The sequence below is a fragment of the Rhea pennata genome, chromosome 1 (genome assembly GCF_028389875.1).
Source record: "Rhea pennata isolate bPtePen1 chromosome 1, bPtePen1.pri, whole genome shotgun sequence".
NCBI classification, from domain to species: domain Eukaryota; kingdom Metazoa; phylum Chordata; class Aves; order Rheiformes; family Rheidae; genus Rhea; species Rhea pennata.
Window position 1 is genome coordinate 161,443,772 of NC_084663.1, and position 22,436 is coordinate 161,466,207.

A 22,436-nucleotide genomic window follows, 5' to 3' on the forward strand; every position below is an offset into this window, starting at 1 on the left:
ATTTTTTAAAGCAGTATAATTACCCACTGAAGAAATTAAGGCAACCTGTACTTTTGGTATGTCTTATCTATCTGACCACAGGTGTTAGCTGGCAGAGACGTATTCTGGAGGATTTGGGAAAACAGCTACATCATTGTGAAGGTCGTCCTCAGGTTGCTGGGCTTAGCTAGGGCTAGTATTAATATGACTGGATTCAGGGTAGCAGCAGCCAGTTGAATCATACATCATATGAATTCATACATCATATGAATATGATGGTATCCACCAGCCTTCATAAAGACTGTGCCAGCAGCTACCATTGAGCTAGGTTTAAGTCTGAAGCTGACAGGAATAGTTCTTGTAAAGATAAAGCTGGAATTAGTTTTAGGACTGAGGCTGGCTGAAGACACACAGTGAGGGCTCTAGAATTTGCCGTTGGGCTTGGTATAGGGTTTAGCAGTGGTAGCAACACGAGCCATTTGGCTAGAGTGAGATGTGGGACTGTTGTGGAGCACCAAATAAAATTAGGTTAGAAGTTAATATAGTTCAGACCAGCAGAAGCTGGTTTACGGAAAGGTCAGTTTTACCAGGAGACATCTAGCTATTGCTGAATTGTATTGTTTTCTGTATTGTTATTGTTACCGTATTGGTTTTACAGGAATCAGTAAGTTTGGGTTGGAATTAGGTTTAGGCAGATATTGATTGGCAAAGGAGAGTTATAGTTGAGTTAAGGATCAATTAAGCCAGCAGGGCCTGCCTGAATAAGTTTGAGGTTGGTATTTATCATGATTTTATAGCCAGGAAAGGAGTGGAGATCAGAGTCAGGGAATAAAGTATAAATAAGATTTAATTTGAATTACAAGACAGATGTAATCTCTGTTCTCTCTAGTTCCCTGATAGTCCAAAGTGGCTGATCTGTGCAACATATCCTACCTCCTTCCTTGCCTCAGCTTCATGAAGTCCATTTCCAGTAAGGCAAGGAAACATCTAGGGTGCTCATTAGATGTGTTCATCTGGAGCAAGGAACCATCTTGGAGCAAATGATTCAGATGTAGGTGTGAGTCCAGAAAGGAAGGTAATTGTTTGTCTAGTTTGACATTCAGGCTAGGACTAAAGCAAGGAATAAGATTCTGGACCACAAGGTCTGATGTTGAAGATGCTGATGTAGAGCAGAGTCTGCCAGGGTCAGCCAAACTAGATTTAGAGCAGGTAATTGACAGAAAGGCAAATGCCGATAGTTGTATTTAAATGATTCCTAAAAATAAGTTCGTTAATATTAAAATGTTATCTATAGATGCTGCTGATTTCAAGGATGGATAAGTGCACTAAGCCAAGAACAAAGAGATCTGGTCACTTGTAAGAGGTAGCCAGAAGAAGCAGGTCACTGACAAAAAAAGCGAGACGCTCCTAAGGAGCTTATCTCCCCATCCATCTATATTACAGTGGAGTGGTGAACCAAGCTGCTTTTTCTTACATTGGATTCCAAACCGACAGTTAATAAATTTCTCTTAATATATGTGCACAGTAGGAAGAAAGAAAAGGCCTACTTGCATTGGCATAATTGGTGCTTCTAGATGTTCCACTCCCCCATGTCTCAGGATTTGATCTTGTCTGTCATCAGGCAGTGAGCAATGATATTATACGCAGCGGTAGTACATTTTCAGCTTTTGATACTGTAACTCTTCTTTTACTGATTTTAAATTCCTCTGTTTCTAGTATACTGAGGAAGAGAAACACTTACCTTTCTGACATCAGCAGACTGTTTTCAGGTCTGAATTCTGGGGACTGGGCTTTTCCTGTTACCATTAAGCTACCTGTCAAGAGCTTGTGCTGAGATGAGTCAGCTGCTTTTGATCTGAGTCAGGTACAGGTAGAATGTATATCGATTAAATCCAATTACATAGTAACTGACTAACTCTGTAGCAGTTCCAGCCAACAAACTCTGAGGCTATGCTCATTCAACTAAATTAAATTTCCCCAGGAACATCCTCATCTGTGCTAGAAGCTCTGTTCTTCAAAACAGGCTGGATGTAGTCTTTTGGGAATGTTCCCAAACTGTGCCTGTTTATTGCCCGGGAGAATGTTAGTTGTCACAGGACAACAGCATGTCCAGAACAGCTTTAGGAGTTCACAGTGCGGAGATCATATTCCAGTACCCAGGAGTGCTCTGGCAGCTGTTTTATTTACTGCCTTAGTGACTGAAAGACTAGAAGGCCATATGTCAGTCAGTCTCTCAGAGTTTTTTTAAGAGTTGCCATAAAATATACTGATTTTTACATCTTGTTAGAATCTTTTGATGATACAAGAAGCTTTTTTTTTTTTTCCAAACTTGAGTTTAGTGCAAATTATATAGGAAAAATTCTTAAATCTTGTAACCTGCCTGAAAAAGCAGGTCAGAGGATGGATGTAAGTGCAAGCATGGAAGGCACGGAGAGAGCAGTTACTATATTGAAGCTTTTACAGTAGACTTTAGTCCCTTCACATTGGGAATATTAGAGGTGTGACAGTAAATGTTACTTAGCTTCAGGTGCTCATTTCACTCTAACCCACCACAATGCATCCATATTTGTACCATATCGTACAAAAAGCACTGAAGAGCGGGCGTATTTGCTGTACTGCCAGTTCCACTTCTTCCACCAATAGAATATAACAATCATTTGTAGTGCCATAGGATTTTTATGAAGGCTGGGGCAGACGTGCAAGTCTGATTAATAGAGCTTTTTAAAGTACTAGCCAATAAATTGTTTTTCTATACACTGCCAGTAGTTGAATGATGAAGGTAGCATTTGTACATTCTTCTGTTTTTTTCATAAACCCTCGAAAAAAACTCAGGTTCTAATTTTCATTGAAATAAATTCATTTATGCAAAGTGAATATTAACATTTAAAACCTTCATTTTTATTAATCTACATAAAAGCATTATCATTCATCTCCTCTTACATCTGGTTTTCTAGTCTATAAAATTGTAAAGAAATTGTACTCTGACTTCATTTGTATAAAACCAGTTGTGCCTGATGGCTTATAGAATAATAATTCCAGTGTGCTTAGAAAGTTCTTTTCAACAGAAGACATTTCAAGATCTTTTTAAAGCACGTGACAATATTGAAATTCACTATAGTGGAGTCACTGAAGATTTTTTAAATTGATCTTATTGGAAAAAAATTTAACTCTACTTCCTATAAATTGATAGGCTTTCTCTCTGTCTTACACATATGGACTTTCTACTTAATAATTCTCTAAATTCATAATTTAACTTGTATTTCTTATTTCTCAAGAATTCTATCCATTATAATATTATATCCATCCATTTGGCTTTTGCAAACTTCTAATATCAAATTGCACATAAACAATATCTTAAAAACACATTTTAAAGTTAAATTACATTTTATAAGAATTGAATGACAATGTTCATTTACTTAATCTGAGGTGGCCTTGTCATCTTAGATGACTAAAAATATCCCACCTAGCCTCTGGGTGCTATTCCAGAAGGTCATAGGTTTTCTATAGGTTCTGTATCTTATCAGCCAGCCTTGTGCAGATGACTTAAACACTCTGCTATATCTCAGATGATACTAGATACCCGTGTTTAGGTGCCTGAATCACTCCCAAAGTGATATTAGGGTCTCCCCTAGAAAAGTTTTCCACCAAGGTAGTACTTACGACAGTGAAGTCATGTGCATTGGGTTTGTGATTGTTAAGCAGGATGTCAGCAACCAGGAAGACTGACATCAGTGTGTTATTTTGCTCAAATTTCCCACTCTGGACCTTGACCTTCTTCTGTCCTGTTTGTCTGGTGTTCCTGTTCTTCCTCGTTATTAGAGCAGGCACCCTTGGTACATATGCTGGAGCCCATAGAGGAGCTTTCAGAAGAGGAAAAAGGTAATGGTTGATTCAGATCAAAATGTAGTGGCATGTTTTTCTTGAAAATAAAAGTGTAAATATTATTTGATGTCTACCTTATTTTTCACTGTGTTTGAGTATGCTTATCTGATTTGGGTAAGAAAAGTCCTTATATATGTTAATTTACAGTTTGTTATTGGTGCTTGTAAATATTATGATTTCCCTATCCAAGTTAAATATTTTTATGGAAATATGAAAAAAAAATAAGCAAGCGTATTATGAATGTGTAAAGGCCCTTCAGATAAGCAGAACAAAAATAATTGATGGAGAATACCCCCTTAGTAGGAAATTCTATGGTGTAATCTAGTGGTGGTGGTGCTTTTGCCGTGTATGCTCACTTCTTTTTCAAACTCAGCATAAGAGGGTAAAGAGTTCTGGTAGGGGAAGGAAGTTTATGGTGAAGTGGAGCTCAAAGCTGTCCAATTGTCTACTTCAGTAGATGCATCAAAGGTACTTTTACAAGTAATCTAAGTTGTGACTACCTCAAAGCAGCCATAACTTTAGCCAGAGTTGTGCAATTCTGAATGGAATTCTGTAACCCAGCGTTTGCAGCTGTTCCTCAGCTTCATTTGTGGAAAACTTGGACAAGGCCGTATTTACAGTGACAGAACAAAAAGTGTTGGTTAATGTCGAATGATATTCTTCTCTTCGAAGCAACTAAAAGCTAATATTTTAGATAAAACGCCAAAAATCTGAATACCATAATGAGCTATGTAGAGATATATGTAGAAATAAAAATCCTTCTCAAACCTTATAGCCAGCGAGTTTAAATATTGAAGAAATAATGATGCTGCTGTTTTGAAAACAAAAGTGTCATTTGAAGACATCTGTGTTTACAGGAGAAATTTTCCCAGGGAAAATCTGGTGACTATACAATCTGAAATAAGGACTGTTCACATTTTTGTCGTTCTTTCTGATATTTCTCTTGCTTGCTATGTTCTTTCTTGATGGATTGTCTTTGATTCTTATGCTATGCCTAAGGGCATGCCCTGCAGTACAACAGAAAGAAAGAATGCAGTCTGAAAAGATAGACCAAGATGTTTTTGTTTTCAGTGACAGCCATTTGTAAGGGAGAGTGTGAAAATTCTTGATTTGGCAGAATATTTCATAAGCTTATGTAGAAACTGAGACAGTGGACCAAACTCAAGGTCTCCAAAGGTGAAAAATCTATTTTTTTTTTTTTTTAAGAGAAATTAGTAAGAAAACAGTTCTGTACATAGGACTGTCCTGCAAAGAGGATTTGGCTTAAGTTAATTAGCAGGAATTAATATTGTCATTAATTAGGATAATGCTGAATAGCCTTGTTATCCATATAAGTATGTAGTAATTATGAACTGAACAGTGATTTTAGATGGATCTGTTTTATTGCAAGGCTTAATGTATGAAAGGAACAGGATTTTCAGAAAGCTCTTTGGAGCTTTCCGTGAAAAACAAGATGTCTCAGATTGGGCTCTTTGGGAGGATTTCATACTACCTAATGCACCTCTGTGATTGGGGATAGCTTCATAGATTATACCTCTGCTGCTCCATACCTTCCAGTAGTCTGCCTCTTCCAGGACTCATCGCTCCAGCTAAGTCACTTTTAATCCCGACTCTGTCACGAAATGAGTTGCCCACACAGTTTCCAAAGCCAGATAAAGTTTCAGGCAAATACTATCTTCATCAAGTCCATATCTCTTAGCACCATAGCTGGACTCTTTCAGTTTTCATTTCCTACAGTTCTTTCCAGGATCCCGCAAGAGCCATATCTTGAAAACAATGTAGATGTCCTTTATGTATTTCAGACCTTTTTTGGGTCATCTTTTTTCTTTTCAGTAAATTAAATGGAACTGCTTTTAAAGTAATCATTGTTTAAAAACGGGGAAAATGGCACATTTGTTTTGAAAGAAAACATTTGAAAGTCACAATATAGAATTATTCCTTCAGTTGTTTCTTTATCTGAGGGGTGGCAAACAACTCTGCTACTCTGTAGGGCATGTTTGAAAGAGATAAGCTCCTGACCTTTATGTTGGGGGGAAAGGTGGGAGTGTGGTTTATAGTATGCATGCTGGGATATTGCATGTCTCTCTATGTATGATTTAAAGCCTTTGCTGACCACTACAGAACAGAAGCGGTTACCATGGTCCCAGAGGTTCTGGGTTCAGTTGGTATAAGGCGTATCCAGTAATGCTGCCATCTTGCCAGAGACTCTTTCCAGGCAGGTTCCAAGTGACAGTGTTTTGCTTCCTTACTCCTCTGTATGACTGTACATTATTTAGGCCTTACTTAGAGGTGAATCTTTAATTTAGGTGTAAGGATCTGTCTAGATGATTATTTCTTGTGTAAGAGGTCATGTCCTTATTGAAACTTAAAAAAAAAAAAAGAAAAAAGAAAAAAAAAAGTGAAAGAGATAGAAACTTCCTCCTCTGCTTTTAAGTATGCATGGACCTGCATAGATGAAAACATGACCCTGAACTTTGTATTTGGAAGAGTTTTAAAGATAAGTAGTATCAGTCATGTATATTCTGTGAAATTATCTGCCTCCAAGTAAGGATTTGTCCTACTAACATTTTTGAAAATATTATATAACTTTCTGAAGACTTGATCTCAATAGGCATTTTCATTAGAGAACATTGTATTGAGGCAATTTGGGGAACAAGTCTGTTGTATTCATGTTTAATTTCTACTAGAATTTAGCTTTGATTTGAAATACTACTTTTAGAGAATTTTATTATCGAAGATAGTCTTTCTTTATCAGAAGTTCCAAAGTACAGTTCTAAAAGTAGATCTTTGTTGTTAAATATTCAGGTGTATATCTTTACAATGATTCTGTAACACGAAAAAGTCACTTATGATGGTGAGTACTAGGTGCTGAATTAGAGATTCTAAGTAAGCTGACTTTTCTAAACTGACCCCAGATTTTAAAAAGAATACAACTCTGGATAGACAAAAAGTACACACATATGTCTATGGTGTTTCTAAGAATTGCATGTTTCAATGCAGTCTCACGTACTGTGGATTTTTCAAATGTATTTTAAAAGTAATCTTCCATTCTTGTTTCAGAAATTGAGAAAGGTGATCATAAGATAGGTAGAAGTAACCAGCATTTAATAAATGCTTTGAAGACTGATCCGTCTTTAACTAAAGAATTGCGAGTTGTTTTAGAGCAAGCCCTGGAGGAGAAGCTGGAATCCTTGGGAATTAAAGCAGTAAGTTTATTTTGAATTATTCAGAAGAGGGGAATTTTTGCCTCGCTTTGTTGCTGTTCTCTTTCATTTCTGTACTGCACTCCTCAAGCTAGAAAATCCAGATTTAAGTTTCCAGCCACTACAAATCAGTGGAATTCATTAACCTGAGAGGTTTTCCATCAAATTACTGCAGTGGAGGATATGGCTTAACCTAGGAGCAGTGTTATCAGCTTGTGTGATTTTGTCATGAGCTTTCTAATTGAATTCTTGTGGTTACTGTAAGAGCGTATTTGTTTGTAGAATACAAATCCCACCTATATTAACCCCTTTGCTTACCACACAATTTGTTTCTTTAGGGTGTTCGTGGTATCCCAAATGATCGCTTAAATAGAATTTTACATGCAATTGAATCTGCTAGAGAACACAAACAGAAGCAAGAGCCTGACATTCAACGAATTCGAGAGCATCTTGAACGCCAAGTCAGCTTTAGGATTGAAGAGAAATCATCATCTTGTAATAGATTTGTTTCCTGTCCTCATCTTCCTTCAGAAGGTTAAAAAAAAAAATTAATTTTTAGTTCTCAGGGTTTTTTAAACCCTTTGTAAGTCTGTGATGTAGCTATCACACTTAACAGATTTTTAGATATATTTCTGGGTAGCTGCTTTCGTATTTTTTCACATAAATATTCTTTATAGTTCTGACCAACTAAACTATTTTCTTTAAAGATTTCTTGATGTTTTGTTTAACTGCAGAATGTTGGCTCTTATAATTGGCAAGATCCACAGTTGCTTTGAACTACTATGATGAAAAAATTACTTTTTTTCCTTCTTTTTTTGTAACACTATAATCTGCAGCAGTGACATCTTTCATTTTAGAAAGAAATCAGATTCTAATATAAAAGATACCAATCATTTTTTCTAATACTGAGGCAGATAACTTCTCTTGTAGATAAACAAAAGTTCAGTCAATTGAGAATTTCTTCATCTGCAATACCACAAAAAACAGTAAAACGGTCTTCAACAGCTGTCCGCCCAGGTGGACAAAGAACAACCATTCCTGAGAATACATCTACACCAAAGTAAGAGATACTATTTCTCCTAGTATTCCTGCAACAGGTAACAATCTTATGGATTTGTTTTTCTTCTCTTGCCTTATCATGAAAAAGGGAACTGATGTGAATATTTCCTGCTAATATAAGAATTGAGCAAAAAATTCACACTACTTCTTTATAAACTTGCTGCTTATGTAGTTGACTACCAATCTCTTGTCTTACTGTTTTTAGATCCAGGAAGCTTTTTGGAGATGGAGTTTCCAGAAAGACATCTAGTATCACGTATGTTTTGTTCCTTTATGGTCTAGAAGAAATCATTTTTGATGATTGGATATTGATATGCTTGCAACATAAAAAAATAGTTTAAATTATAAACACTTTCTGTATATTTCATATTTTGTTTTAAAATACTATTCCATGTGAGTCTATTATAATCCCTGAAAGATAACACATACTCATTTCAACAGATACATTCTTGTGAACCAGACAGGGACAAAATCAGGTAGTATCACTACTTATAGTCTCTCCCACATGCTTTGTCTGAGTCAATTAAAAGTATTTGAAGACTTTGACCTATTTTTCACAGGATAATTGTCTTACTATAACTAGAATTAACACAATATTCCAGAGTCCAGTCACATCAGATATACTACTTTGTAATTTTTGGCACTATGTTTTTTTTTCCCCCTTTTTCTGGATACCGTTCAAGATTCAATTTCAAAATTGTCAGGACAGAAATAACTTGAGTCTGATTGTTACATCTAATGACCTACTCAGCAGTTATGGTAACTTGGGAAACCACATTGAAAAATTCCTAAATTGTTTTATCTAATAGAATATCAGAGTAGACTTTTTGTAGTGGAAAGTTCTTGGTCCTGAACTTTGCTCTCCCTGCTGAACCATGAAAGCATATCTTTGTTTGCCTGGCAAAACTTGCTATATAGCTGGGGTGTTGGTATTGTAAAGACAGTTGCCTTGACAGAGATAATTGTGCCTGTATAAGAAACCATTTTGTGTAACTATTTCAGTTTACTTAGTAATGTGACTTCTTTTAAATAGTTTTACGTATACTGAGAGCTTATGGAAGTTGCTGTTTTTTCAAATAAGAAAAATGCACATGTTACTGGAAAGGAAACTACAATGAAGCTTAAGTATGTGTGTATCAGTGCAGTCACTGAAACCTGGTAAGTTCTCAGGTTTTATGTGTTTTGGCTTAGAACTCCACCATTCAGTTCAGAGGAAGAAGTGGATGATGATGATATTAAGCAGGCTTACATATCACCAGAATTACTGCAAAAACAGTCAAAAATGTCAAGCAACAATGTCAGTGCTTTTCGGATGGCTTCTGGCAAAAGTGATATGGATGCGATGGAAGAAAGTGAAATAGAGGAAACTGAAACACCTGCCAAAACTTCAAAAGGTTTTTCTTCACTGCTTTCGTAGAACAAAAATATATCATAACAGCTATGCATGATTTTGAATTTCTTGATACTATTTCTGTCTTCGAACACATACTGAAGCCAGACTGTCAAGTTTTGAGTGCATGTGCCTTACTTTACACTTACGCTTTTGAGTGTATCTGTGCACTTACTTTGTTCTTTCGCTAACATATTTATATTTTGTAGTCATTAGAGATATCAGTTAGGGTTAGACCAATATCATGCTGTTTTATATAAATGCAGAAAAAGAGATAATCTCTGCCTCAGAGAGACTTCAATCTAAAGCAGTTTTTCTCAGCATTTTACTTATTTTGTGAAAGATTTGTGTTTCAGATTATATATTCAAAATGAATTTTGGAAGTGATATGTAGGCACCTAAATATCTACTCCTATTTTCATAATTGCTGTTGCCCTGAAGTACCTTCAACCAGGCCAGATCATCTGCTCCAAGAAGTTAATAATCTAAAACTCCAGACCTGCAACTACCTAAAAACAAAGCTGCTTGAAACATGTAAAAAGATTATGGGGGAAAAAAAAAAGTTGTTCTGTAAGGTAGATGGAAAACCCAAACAAAACAAAAAGCTTCAGTTACGTATGTTCTTTACTTTAAGAACATATGTGTTTGTAATGTTTAAATTAGAATTCTTGTCTCACTTGTGGATAACTGCCAAACGTTAAAGGAAATACTTTTTTAAATAAATGGAAAACTTTCATCTTTTTGATTTTTATTACGTTTTTATTTTGTGTATTTTAGATATAATTGGCAAAAATATTTTTTTTCCTTTTCTTATCCTTTCATAGTCAACCCTGCTAAGGAGTAGGAAGCTGGTCTCTAGGACTTCTGTCAGCCTTAAACAGAAATGTTTCCTGAATTCCAGTTAAAGAATTCAATTTTTAACTGACAGATCCAATCCTAGTAGATGAATAGTGCCATAGGCAGCCACAAGATGACAGTGAGATCACTGAGCATCATGTGACTAGCAGAATTTGTTGTAAGGAAGTATTTAACTTTGTAAAGTTTATTTTACCTGCTGAAATTGCAGGCTGATGAAGGAAAAATACATCTAAACCGAGCATATTTTGTATCCAAGTGATTAAAAGAAATACACATAGAATTTAACATCATTTTAATTACAGATTTGAATTGAGTTATTGGTTTAAAAGCATAATATTTTTTGTAGTCTGAGAGAAAAACATAGATATATATTTTTAATTGTTTCTCTCAATTCAAGTGATTGTTGTAGCAGAAAGATACCTTTTCATGACTTACTTGTGAATGAAGACTGTCAATATAATTTTTTATAAACTTTCAGGAACAGTTATTCAAAAAATGCCTGAACAAGTTGGAAAGAGTCTTTCTAACCATGGAAATAAGAATAAACCAGCTGGAGGGATTAATGTTGCACAGGCATCTGTTAAGAAAGAAGAAGTGCAAGAACTGAAGGTATTGCTTATCATAGTCATTTCATTAAGTAATTAAACTGGATATATTTCTGTTATATTTTATTTCATGCTGAGACCCTTTTGAAGAACTGTCTTTTCAAAGAAAGTTTTAAAATTATAGCTAAATAGTCTTTTGGGGTACATCTGCACTGTTATATATAAGTCTTAGGAATGTGCTGTGACGTGATTTTTTTCATCCACACTGTTGGTTAGCTTATACCATGACTGTTTGGACCACTACAACTAATCAGAAGTTTGGGCACAGTTTCTATCCTTTTGCCTCTTATTTTAGCAGTATAGATATAGTCCTTCTTTATTTGCTTTTCCTAGAATTTTGTTTCTGATGGCAAAAAAAGGAATTTGCTTATCCATATTTCAGAGTGTTTTTGTTTCTAGACCTTTATCTGATATGGAGCTTTTATATGCATTTTCAAAAGGAGACAAATTCTGTTTCTGGGTATGATCTTTGTTCACCTTCATCTATTTACAAATCATATACTATCCCCAAATTACAGCCAATCTAGCCGTGACAGCTGTGCATTGAGTTTGGCATGTGTTCACAGTCAGAATACTAACAGAGCATATTCTTTACTTCTTCTCAGGCTTTCCTAAGGTCCACATTATCCCCTTACTTTAGAGTTTTATAATTGGTAAGCCACTTTGATGGACATTGATATTTACCTGAACAACTTTTTAGATCAAAAGTTACTCCAGACCAGAAATCAGCAGCAGATAGTGCTCATTTACTTCAGTTTTAGTATTTGTTGTTGAAGTAGACAGTCAAACAATAGTTCTGCAACTCATGAAAATCTTTTTTTTAAAATAAATAAATAATAATTACTGAAAATCATGTTATCCAAAGTAAAACTGATACCTTAGCAGTTCCTGACTAACAATTGAATCTGAAATCGAGATGATCAGAGTCTGAAATTCTATGTGAAGAATCCCTCCTCCCATAAATAGTGACAGCTCTATAACAATTTCCATAAAGGGGTGATAATCCTAATCAACTTGAACTGTAGTGGTATGGTAATCATTTTTAGCCTGTGTGTTTTTATTTACCACTGGCAGCACCTACCTTCTCCATTAACTATGTGGGAGCTGCAGATCATACCAGAGACAAAACCATCAAATCAGACTTGACTATTACAGTGCAATTTTGTGTCCAAATGCTACTTTCAAACATTCTGCAATTTCAGATGATACAAAATCACAGATGATCACAGTGTAAAAAGATACATATGTTAGAGTAAATTTAGCAACATTTTAGAGAATATGATATTTTAGCTTGATCATAGCCTTATTACCTGAGTTCACACATACCAGTTGTTTTATGGGTTATGGTCTTAGGAGTAAATCTTTGAGTTAATAAAACTGCCTAGCAGTTTTGAGTAAAGCTGTGTGTTTGCACTTATCCAAAATGCATGAAGAGTTCTGTTCAAAGTTGACACTTTTTCTGTATTTTGAACATCAAAAATCATTTGGGATTGTGTGACTAGTTGAAGAAACTCTTACTCTAGCATTTCCGAATATATATGACTATGTTTCTCTCATGACCACACCCTTCAAATGTATATAATTTAAAGTAATGAAATGTTGAATCCTGGTATGTTAATAATACAGCACGCTGAGCAAATCTGTCACTTTTTGAAAAACAGTTAGCAACAGTTACAAATGTTAAAAATTGAATTATGTGGTAGCACACAGCATTAGTCTATTCACTTCTGTCAGGACCCACTACCTGTTCATATTTTTGGAATTTTCTCTGGTATGTATATAACTTACATCATTGTTTTCTAATAGCATTTAAATCTCTCCTCTGTGCAAGATAAGCACATTCTACGTTTTACTGTAATATTCAGAAACTTCAGGAAATAAGGTATTAACTTTGTCAGAAAACCTCTCTCTCTCTCAGCAGTTAGGTCCTCTAATAACAGCTAGATTCCATTGAAGTACAAATGGGAAATGCTGTAGCTCTTCCCCCCCCCCCCCCCAAAAGCTGAGTGAAGACTCTGGGTTCTCAGGCAGATGAGTTAAGAATGGCCATGGACTCACAGCCTTCAGGTTCATCTGTTTCACTTGGCTCTCACATTGTGAAGTCGTTTTGCAATCTGCTGCTTAATTTAAAAAATCATGCTTGTACATGCTGACAGTGAGTGTTAGGAGGAAAATATATTTTAACTTGAGCATCAGGGTTTTTAAAAATTTTATTTTTTAATTTTCCTTTTGAATAAATTAATTTTAGATTCAGAAAGCCCTTATTGCAATGTTAAATTTATGCAGTGCAAACAAAGAAAACTTACATAGCAAATCAAACTGCCACCTTGCATGATAATGTACAGTATCTTTATTTTCATGTACGTATTATTTAAAGTCTAATATTTAAAAGATTTTCAATCTTACTGGAAAAACTAATTTCCCAACAAAGAAGACTCCTATTTAGTTAGACGTGTTATACCACAAAACACAGGTTTCTGCCAGTTATGGAAATGATTCTTTTTTTTTTTTTTTTAATTAGTTTTCTAAGTGTAGCAGTGAGTGAATATAATTTATGTATTTGAAATATGTGGAGGTTAAAACTACGGTCACAGCCGTCATAAAGGCCATGCACCACTTTTCTGCACTTTTCTTCAGCAGTTTCACATTGTTGGGTTTATTTAAGAACCTGATCTCAGAAGAATTTGGAGAGACAGAGGAAAAATGCTTTTTTTTTTTTTTTTTCTTCTGTTAGTTCACAGAAGTTGATGAAGATGACTGGGATATATCATCTGTAGAAGATGACCTTTTATTGATGAAAGTGGATAGAGGTCAGAAGGCACTGACAGTTCAAAAAACTGAGTCAAATGCTGCATCAGTGGTACATGCTTGGGGTCTTCCGAAGACAAGTGTACCAAAGGAGGAAGGTAACATAATCAATTTTACAATACAAGTCTTAAGCATCTGACACCCAAAGAGGAGAACTTGTGTAGTGTTTAACACATTTTAAGATACTATACATTAAATTACAAGAAAAGAATGAGAAGAAAAGCTGCATGTTTGTACATTTTATATATACGTGTATGTATGTATGTGTGTATATAAAAATTATATTTACATGTATACATGTGTGTGTGTGTGTGTGTAAAAACACACACACATACATATGTAAATACACAATACACCAAAACACTCTAGATTTGAGGTTTTAAAACATACAGTACTATTAGGCTTCAACTATCCTCTTAAAAATTAATCAACTACGAAATTTTTTTTCATCCTTTCCAAAATTGTGTGTGTGTTGGGGGGGGAGGGTACGAAAATTACCTTGGCTTGAAAATAATAATCAGCTCTTAGATTTGTTGAAGATGATGTCTAGTGACCTGTGGGGCTGAGATAAATATCTGAATCACTGGTAAGGAAATAGCCTCAAATTTATATAGTGAAGGACTCTATATTATTACTCTGTATTATTTTCCAGCCCTAACATTTCAAGATAATAAGGTTAAAACTGTGTCTATTATATTTATAGAAAAGATAATTAAGGTCATTTTTAAAAGGAAAATAATATCGACACTGATTGCTTATATTGTGCATTATATTCTGTGACAGAAACTTCCTTCATACTACCAACATTTGTAGTTTCCCCACTAGTTGAAATTCTGGACTTCCTGAAGTCCACAGGTGTTTGTTCACATAATGCATGATTTTATGTCATACATCAATATAAAGAAAAATAACTCCAAAATACTACTAATCATTTTTAATAATTTCTTTTGTTATTTTAACAGGCCTACATGAACCTGATAATACAAGCACGTTAAAAAGCAGCTTAGTCACTGTAACAGATTGGAGTGATTCTTCAGATATATAACTGTTATATTTCTAACAAGAGGCACTACTTTGGGATTCTGTTGAGGTTGGAAATTTAGTTGAAGACATCAAAATTGTTTAATATTCATTTGTCATATTGTTTATGTAGTAGCCCGGAATACTGTTTATAGAGCCCTTCTTGTCTTCCAACCCTAAATTGGAAACAAGAGTTGCCATCATTCTGTGGAAATTCAGAGTTAATTCTTAGTCCTGGCAAAGTCAATGGCAAAAAATCTCTGATTTCACTGGGGTGAAGAGTTTGCCTCTAATGTTTACTAATGTTTACTCTAAAGTTTACAAGACTGAAACAGGTCTTGTAAGAAAGCTTGTTAACCAATGAACAGAATTTACTGCAGAGTATTACTTTATAAGATTTTCAAATGTATATTTTCTTGTATTTTATCATAAGCTTTATATAAAATTGTGAACATCTTTTAAAAAGTATTTCCATGTATTAAAAGTGTTATGTTTCTAACATGGTTTACAATAAACATCAAATTCAGGAATTTGCCTTGGTTATAAAATTAATTATTATTGAGTACCTTCAATTTTGGAGAGTTAGTCTTTTTTTCTCTCTTAGAACAGAGTCTTACGCAAGTTAACATAAAATTACAGAAACTGGAAAGAAATAAGAACATCAAGCTGAGGTAAGACCAGTCACTGAGCTAGTACTTTCATACTTTTATTTTGCCCATGCTGCCTTGCCTTCTCATAAAAGGCACAATGGTGTTTTAACTTAGATGAAATACAAAAACAAAGAGTTTGAATGGTTTTGTATTTCTGATGTATTTTAGATGGTATCATGCAAAGCATTATTCTTTTATCATACTGTGCCATAAATAAATAATGCTAATCATTCTTCATATTTATACCTTTTTCCCAATAATTCCCAATTTAATGACACTCCAGGGGTTCATTTCTTCCAATGTCAAGGTAGAACGTGATTTTGTGCCTAATTTTAGGGCTCAGTCTAGAAAGTATTTTGTAGTTACTCATAATCTCTGTTCTTGTTTTTTGAATCATTGTACAAATATTTTATTCAAAAACCATCACATTTCTGTAGCCAGGCAAATAAAAAGTACCAGCTGAATTTCTGAACTGTTGTAACTAATTAAACACTATCTAAAAAGTGCTGTTAAGCATTGGATGCTTTTATTTGGTCAACCTTTCAGGATTGAAAGGTTCAACTCGCAGAGCAGGCCAGCTGGTATTGCCGAGGGTTTTTCCCTTCTGTTGCTTAACCCAGACGCTTGGGGCTGTCCTGTGCTGCTCTGGGCTCCCCAGATCCCATGCTGCTTTCTACTTTCCCCAGCTTCTTCCTCCTCTTCTTCCTAGGGCACTGAATTGACTAACTTAGGCTTTCTCGCACTCGTGGCAGTATGATAAGACCTTAAGAGCCTGTTGATTCCTCTCGGCTGTCATTGCCTGGCTCTGGAGTTAGACTCTGAAAATCAAATTGTAACGTCGCTGCTTCTGAGTTTTAAGACATTTTACATATGACTCTGCACAAATAACATCAGTTTTGTCCAGTACTGAACCCATTTCAGAATCAGTTGCAAGGATGCTCTACAGTAAATACATGTCTGGTGCCATTCTGACAAGCAATTGACATACCACATCTGTAAATACCTTATTTATTTTTTTTCTAGAAAGCAACATAAGCACATGATTTGCAGGTATAAACTTTACAATACCAATGTCAATCTTAAAATACTGTATTACAAAATTTACATCAATAGGTAAAAAGCCGCAAGTTAATATTTAAAAATTCATCATCTTAATGGTAATTACATTGGGTTTGGGGGGAGGAAAAAAAATCACTCTGTGAATGAAACATAAAAATTGATTTTTATAACTAGGTTTCGATATTGGAACAGTACAATTAAACATAAGCATTCTTGTCAAAGTGCTTTGGTGGGGTTTTGTCTGGAACAGTGTTGTGGACCTTTGTACGAGAAGACATCACAGATGTGGCTCCATTATATGCGTACCCCATCCTGAAGAGAAACGAGAACCACCCATTTACACAAATAGGTAACAGCTCTGTAGCTAAGCATCATCATATAAAACTAAAGGAAATTCATAGGCATTAAAGCTGGAGGAAGGGGGCACCTTTTTTTGCTGGGCAATCGCCTATTTTGATGTTTCAGTTTCCTCTCCACCATGTTTCTTTGCAATTCACTGCCATATCAACAGGCAGCCCTTGTTCACAGCCAAGTAAATTAGGGCCCAGTCAGATGAAATGTTTAGGCTGTGGCAGATCCTGGATTAATAGTTACTCACCCTAGTTGTGCCTCTTCCTCATTACCCCTCTTCCTCTGCTGGCGGTCCCACTGCCACCACCACCAGCCCTCAGCTCTGTCAGATCATCATCTGATGATCTAGGGTTAATCAAACTTGTCCCTTAATAGTGTTTTGCCTTCCGCTCACCATTTCTAAGGTGACCTGACCACTTTTCCTACATCATGGAGTGGATTATTTTTACAGCTGTAATAAATGTATTAAGTATATATAATACAAATATTTGTACTGAGTCAATAGCTTTTCTTAATTACATTAATGACAGAAAGAGAATTATTCTGAAATCCCACTGTTTTGTTTTAATCCATGCAATCCTTTTCTGCACCTCATTGCAAAGTGTTTTGGAAAAGTTCTCAAACTGCATACACAGAGCAGGCTCAGAAATGTGCTAGTACTGATTTCTTTCAGTAAATACAGCTTGTGTATTACCTTGGAGTATTACTGTTTTCAGCTATTGAGAAGCAGAATATACTGCCACCAATTATGCAGAGTGAAGCTCCAGCCCAGCCAATGAACAAAGCTGCTCCTAATTCATACCTACAAGTTAATAAATGTGTTTAGTAAAAGTAGAATGAATTTAACTTTTTTTTTCAGAATAAAACAACTGAATTACATTTTTCCTAAATAACTTTCAGTACTTAATATATATATTATTCACAGAAAAAAAAAAGAAAAAGAAAAAAAAAGAAAAAAAAACAGTAGTTCTGGCACATTCTTTTTATTATTTTGCTTTTACTCCGGAGGCAAATTTTGTCCCTTTGGTACAGTTCTGAAATGCTTACATCCCTCTGAAGCTAGCAGGAGTGCCTTTCTTTACAGATCTCTTCCCAGATCCGTTGACTGAGCGGTTACGGGATTCTTTGGCCTTTGTACCGTGCACAACTTGAGCCCCAGAATCACTACAGATCTGTTCCCCAGTGCTTCCCTCCCTCCCGAGGTAGACCGCGGCTTTCAGTGAGCTCTGCTCTAAGGCTGTTTTGGCCGGTGATGAGAGTTGCTGCCTGCAACTCTCCTTATTTCTCCCTTTTGGTTTGCAGGACTTCTATCCACAATCCAGCCTATTTCAAGCATTATTTTTGAATGTGTGTGTTTAAAAATATAAGTATTTATATATATGTGTGTGTGTGTGTGTGTATGTACATGCATATATGCACCTACATGTGTGTATACATCAATAAATACATGCATATATACACATATACACACACGCAGAGAGATGTGTGTGCATGCGCACATGCATGTACCTATTAGTTTCTGCCTCCAGTGCTGTAGCTGGACTGAGGCTGGCAGACACGGCCTTGCTCCGAGCCCAGGGACACGGCTACAGATCACCAGCAACGGTCCTCTCCGCCGCCGGGACCCAGACCCTCCACCAGCCACTGTTTCTTTGCAGCTGGAAAATTCTCGGTTTGACTCAGTGATTACAATGCTGGGAACTGTAGCTCAGCTGCCTTTCACCCTGGAGATAGTCTGCACACAGTTCCCTGTTCGACTTCAAAATCTGCCAAACGCATGAAGATTCGTTTCTAATCCCTCAGCCTCATATTTCTAACCGTGTGCTTTAGTTTTCATTAGACTAAACAACTTTCTATCTATTCAAGGACTGGGCTTTATCTGATTAAAGAGCAGATGTCTACATGAGCGCTCATCACCCCGGATGCCGTTACAGGCAACACCCAGGAATAAACACCTGCTCGCAAAGCTCACTTCCAAAATACTTGTGTTGAATCACCCCCTCCAAGTGCCTCCTCACCAGCTGTAAAGGCAGAGCAAGGTGATTCGCTCTGATGTACAACTGCGTGAGGCAAATCCGAGCCTGGGGACCCCTCTGTCCTGACAGGTCCGGCCAGAGCACGCGTGTGGCACACGTGTCGGCACAGACCACCGCGCTTCTGGAGGACGGGGCTGGATGAAGACTCAGCGAGGCTGCAGCTCTAAACAACTTGGCTGCCAGACCATTTGCCAAGAGTACAGGTAACACAAGCTCATTTTCACATTCCTCCTAACAGCGTTTAAAATGCGCTTTGCCAGCGGCTAACGTGAGAGAGGTAAGAAGACCAGTTGCCACCTCCCCTTCCCTTGTACAGAAAATAAATCAAGACTAAACTGGGATAGAAAGGGGTTGCCTGACTGTTGCCTACGAGTTAGGAAGCAGAAGACAAGGCATCTGGTCTTTGTTCCTGGGGTTGTTTGCACATTTTAACCAACTTTTGATATGATAATATGCATAAGCAGATTGCATATCTAGACCCTTTTTAGGAAACTGCCACCTTGCTAAGTTAATGCATTGCAGAGCTAGCCAAATTGGCCTTTCCTCAACATCTTTGCACAGATAAAGACTCCTTTGACTTATACCAATGCTTATAAGGAAATCTTCTAATGTTCAATTGCTTATCAGCCTGTGTATGGCTCCCTGGATTTTATCCAATCCAGTTTTTCAGTATTTAAGACGCCAACCCTAAGCTTCCATCCAAAATCCACTACGTACCACATTCAAAAACATTACATATTTTGGTGGCTCCTGGAAAAAAATTGAGATAGTAGTATTTTTTAGAAGAAACTTCCATATTTGTTGTTTTCCCTTCCTCCCCCCTTTTTTTAATCATGAAAACCTTTCCAGGAAGCAGCTTTCAGTTCTTACAATTTTGTTTTTTTGTAAGAACTCGGTAACAACACGTTCTGTGGCTGCATATCCCCCGGTTGCACTCCGTGAAATCCACCTGATTAAAGGTCGCTCAGAAGCTGAGGGCAGTTCAGAGGGGAACAAGCCACTGTGGAAGAGGTAAAGGTGGTGACTTCTGCAGACCAGAATTCAACAGTGGGGAACTGAAAGCCACCATCCACTGACTGAGTAGGCTAACAGCAGATTTTTTACTGTAATCCAGAGAGGCTTCAGTGAAACAAAGCAAGTCTAAGACCAATACATAGAAGAAAAATAGCCTAGCTGTTACGTGCATTGACAGTGCGAAGCAAACTTTCAAGCAAACTAGTTAAAGCTTCATTAACCGACTGGATCAACTCCAGAACATATATAAAGGACCTGACTTCTCAATGAATCAACACAACTACCCCACAAAAATACATATTTTGAATGCATAATTCTTATGATTCTTGGAAAATGAAAAATAGATTCAAACTATGTGACAGTGGGACAATGCAAAGAAGTAGGCTAATATTCTTTGCTTCTCCTTCCCACTTAGGCCCCTCAGCCCAAAATGAAATCTGAGCACTGCATTAAAAAAGCAAAATAAAAGCACAGGGATAAGTGTCAGTATTGATAAAACAGCTGAAAAAGGCCTGTGTGAGCTGTGCGTGATCAATTCACACAGAAAAAGGCTGAAGAGAAACAACGCTCTATAAACTGCTTGGCGAGTTTATCCAACTATTTGGATAAATTATCTCCAGTCATCAACACGAATAATCATGATTATAGCAGGGGAAATAAGAAGGATAAAGATTAGTTTTTGTTAAAAGTAGCAAAGCAACAAAATAACTGTCTAACAGAAGTTTTGGGGACAGCTCTAGCAAAACAGGAAAACAGAGAGAAAAACAGATTTTTCTTCTATTAGAGGTGTCTCAAGAAAAATGAAACTCATCTTGGCTGCAAGTGCCCAAGCGTCCACATGGCCAAGCCACTCTTTGAAGCTGTTTTAAAATGGTAACACAAGCTATTCCATCAGAACATAAAATTCAGCCTAAGATTTCTTTTTAAGACAGGTTGTTTTTTAGGGTGTCCTGGAGATGCCTGTCATTCCTCAGCTGAAGATATAAATTCATACCAGAAGTCTCCTGGACAACAGCTCTGGGCAGATTTGATTCCTCCTGCACCCAGCCGTGTTTGGGGTGCCTCTTCTAAATGCAGAAGAACAGAGTGAAATTCTGACAGCTGAAGCCAGGCTAACCATTTCGTGTCCCTCCTTGTCAGCTAGCGCTGTCTTAGGCCCCTTTTTGACACCACCAGAAGAACTTCAGGAGAGCAAAGTGCAGCAGAGGGCGAAAGGTTGAATCCCACAGCAGCACCCCCTCTCAGTTAATGGCCAAGGCCAGATTTCCATGATACACCACAAAAGCACTACTCAAAGCTTCTGCATTGCATATCAAAATATAGTTTGCAGAAAGCACAAAATCAGTTCTCCAGCTTATTTTATGCTGGTTCAGAGAGAAAGCGGTGAAATGCCACCACTATCTTAATCTGACACAAGATCATCGCGTCAGCTACCTCACGCACAATTCAAATTACAACTTTGGGCTTTCCCCTCTGCCTTTATTTTTGTCATCGCCACCATGTGCGCTCGCCGTTGTGCTAGGTCCATTCTTCGTGAAGAAGGCCTCTTCTGCAGTGGATGTTTTACTACCTTTATTTTAATATTTTAAACTGGATTTCTCATCTGCTCACAGGCAAACTCTGCTGCGAGCTCTGCCTGCTCTCTCACAGCAGAGCAGGAATGCCGTACAGGAAAGGGGATTCTGGCAATAACCGAGGCATTTCTCACGACGAACAGCGAGCCTGATGAATAATTAACTTTGGCTATATAGCCAGTCTCCATTTTCTTCGCAGTAGCACACATCCCTGTTTCTTTTGGTGGCCTTTGGATCCTGTTTTCCTTGTGTGAAACAAGCGGAAACTCTAGCAGATTTATGAAAGAAACTAATATTAACTTGTTTTCAAGAAAAGAGAAGTAGTGTCAGTCCTGTGACAGACTTAGACCCAGTTAATGCTATTTATTCAGCCAAACTATTTTGCTTCTACCAAGAAGAAAGGAAAGGGCTCAGGGTTCTCTTCTGAGAGCTTCGGGCTCAGGGAAATTTTCACCCAATGCCTGATGATACATCTTGGAAACACCACAAAAAAATCTTTGAAATTCTTGTCTTTAAAGGCAAATTTACGCTACAAAAGAAACCAACACAAGAAAATCTAAGACGCTATAACTTACGGCCAACATTTTCAAACTTGGTGGCTAAGATGTGAATCAAAAATCCACACGCTGGTTTCTGAATGGCTGGTGTCTTGGGCTCACATAGCCCAGTATTTTAAAGGGACTCTTAAGGGATGCTCATAATTTCTGATATGATTCCTGCAATTCTGTAAACACACACTCCCTAAAATATAATCACATGTATAGTCAAAGCAACATAAACGTTTATTTTAGTGACAGTATGATCATGGATTATGATAAAGTTTACTATTCAAATTTTAGCATCTGGATTTGAAAATCTGTCAGGGAAAAAAAAAAAAAAAAAAAAAAAAAAAGCAAAACTTGCAGAAAACTCTCCTCCAGAGCACTTCAGATTTGTGCAATGCTCAAC

The 22,436-nt window shown here is 36.7% G+C and overlaps 2 protein-coding genes across 4 annotated transcripts in view; one reads left to right on the forward strand and one right to left on the reverse strand.

The window, feature by feature from the left end:
• Positions 1-15,216, forward strand: part of DZIP1 (DAZ interacting zinc finger protein 1) — a 42,426-nt gene extending 27,210 nt beyond the window's left edge. For both annotated transcript variants that reach the window (XM_062575807.1, XM_062575814.1), the window contains exons 12-19: positions 6,922-7,067; positions 7,403-7,598; positions 7,995-8,124; positions 8,329-8,379; positions 9,315-9,517; positions 10,850-10,980; positions 13,711-13,882; positions 14,747-15,216. In XM_062575807.1, the coding sequence (XP_062431791.1) occupies positions 6,922-7,067; positions 7,403-7,598; positions 7,995-8,124; positions 8,329-8,379; positions 9,315-9,517; positions 10,850-10,980; positions 13,711-13,882; positions 14,747-14,829 (1,112 nt within the window). In that variant the 3' untranslated portion in view covers positions 14,830-15,216. The remainder of the gene's footprint in view (positions 1-6,921; positions 7,068-7,402; positions 7,599-7,994; positions 8,125-8,328; positions 8,380-9,314; positions 9,518-10,849; positions 10,981-13,710; positions 13,883-14,746) is intronic.
• Positions 15,217-16,710: 1,494 nt separating this feature from the next.
• CLDN10 (claudin 10) overlaps positions 16,711-22,436 on the reverse strand; it is a 61,831-nt gene continuing 56,105 nt past the window's right edge. For both annotated transcript variants that reach the window (XM_062575837.1, XM_062575827.1), the window contains exons 4-5: positions 17,559-17,666; positions 16,711-16,825 (exon numbers count right to left, since the gene is read on the reverse strand). In XM_062575837.1, coding sequence (XP_062431821.1) covers positions 16,711-16,825; positions 17,559-17,666 — 223 coding nt within the window. The remainder of the gene's footprint in view (positions 16,826-17,558; positions 17,667-22,436) is intronic.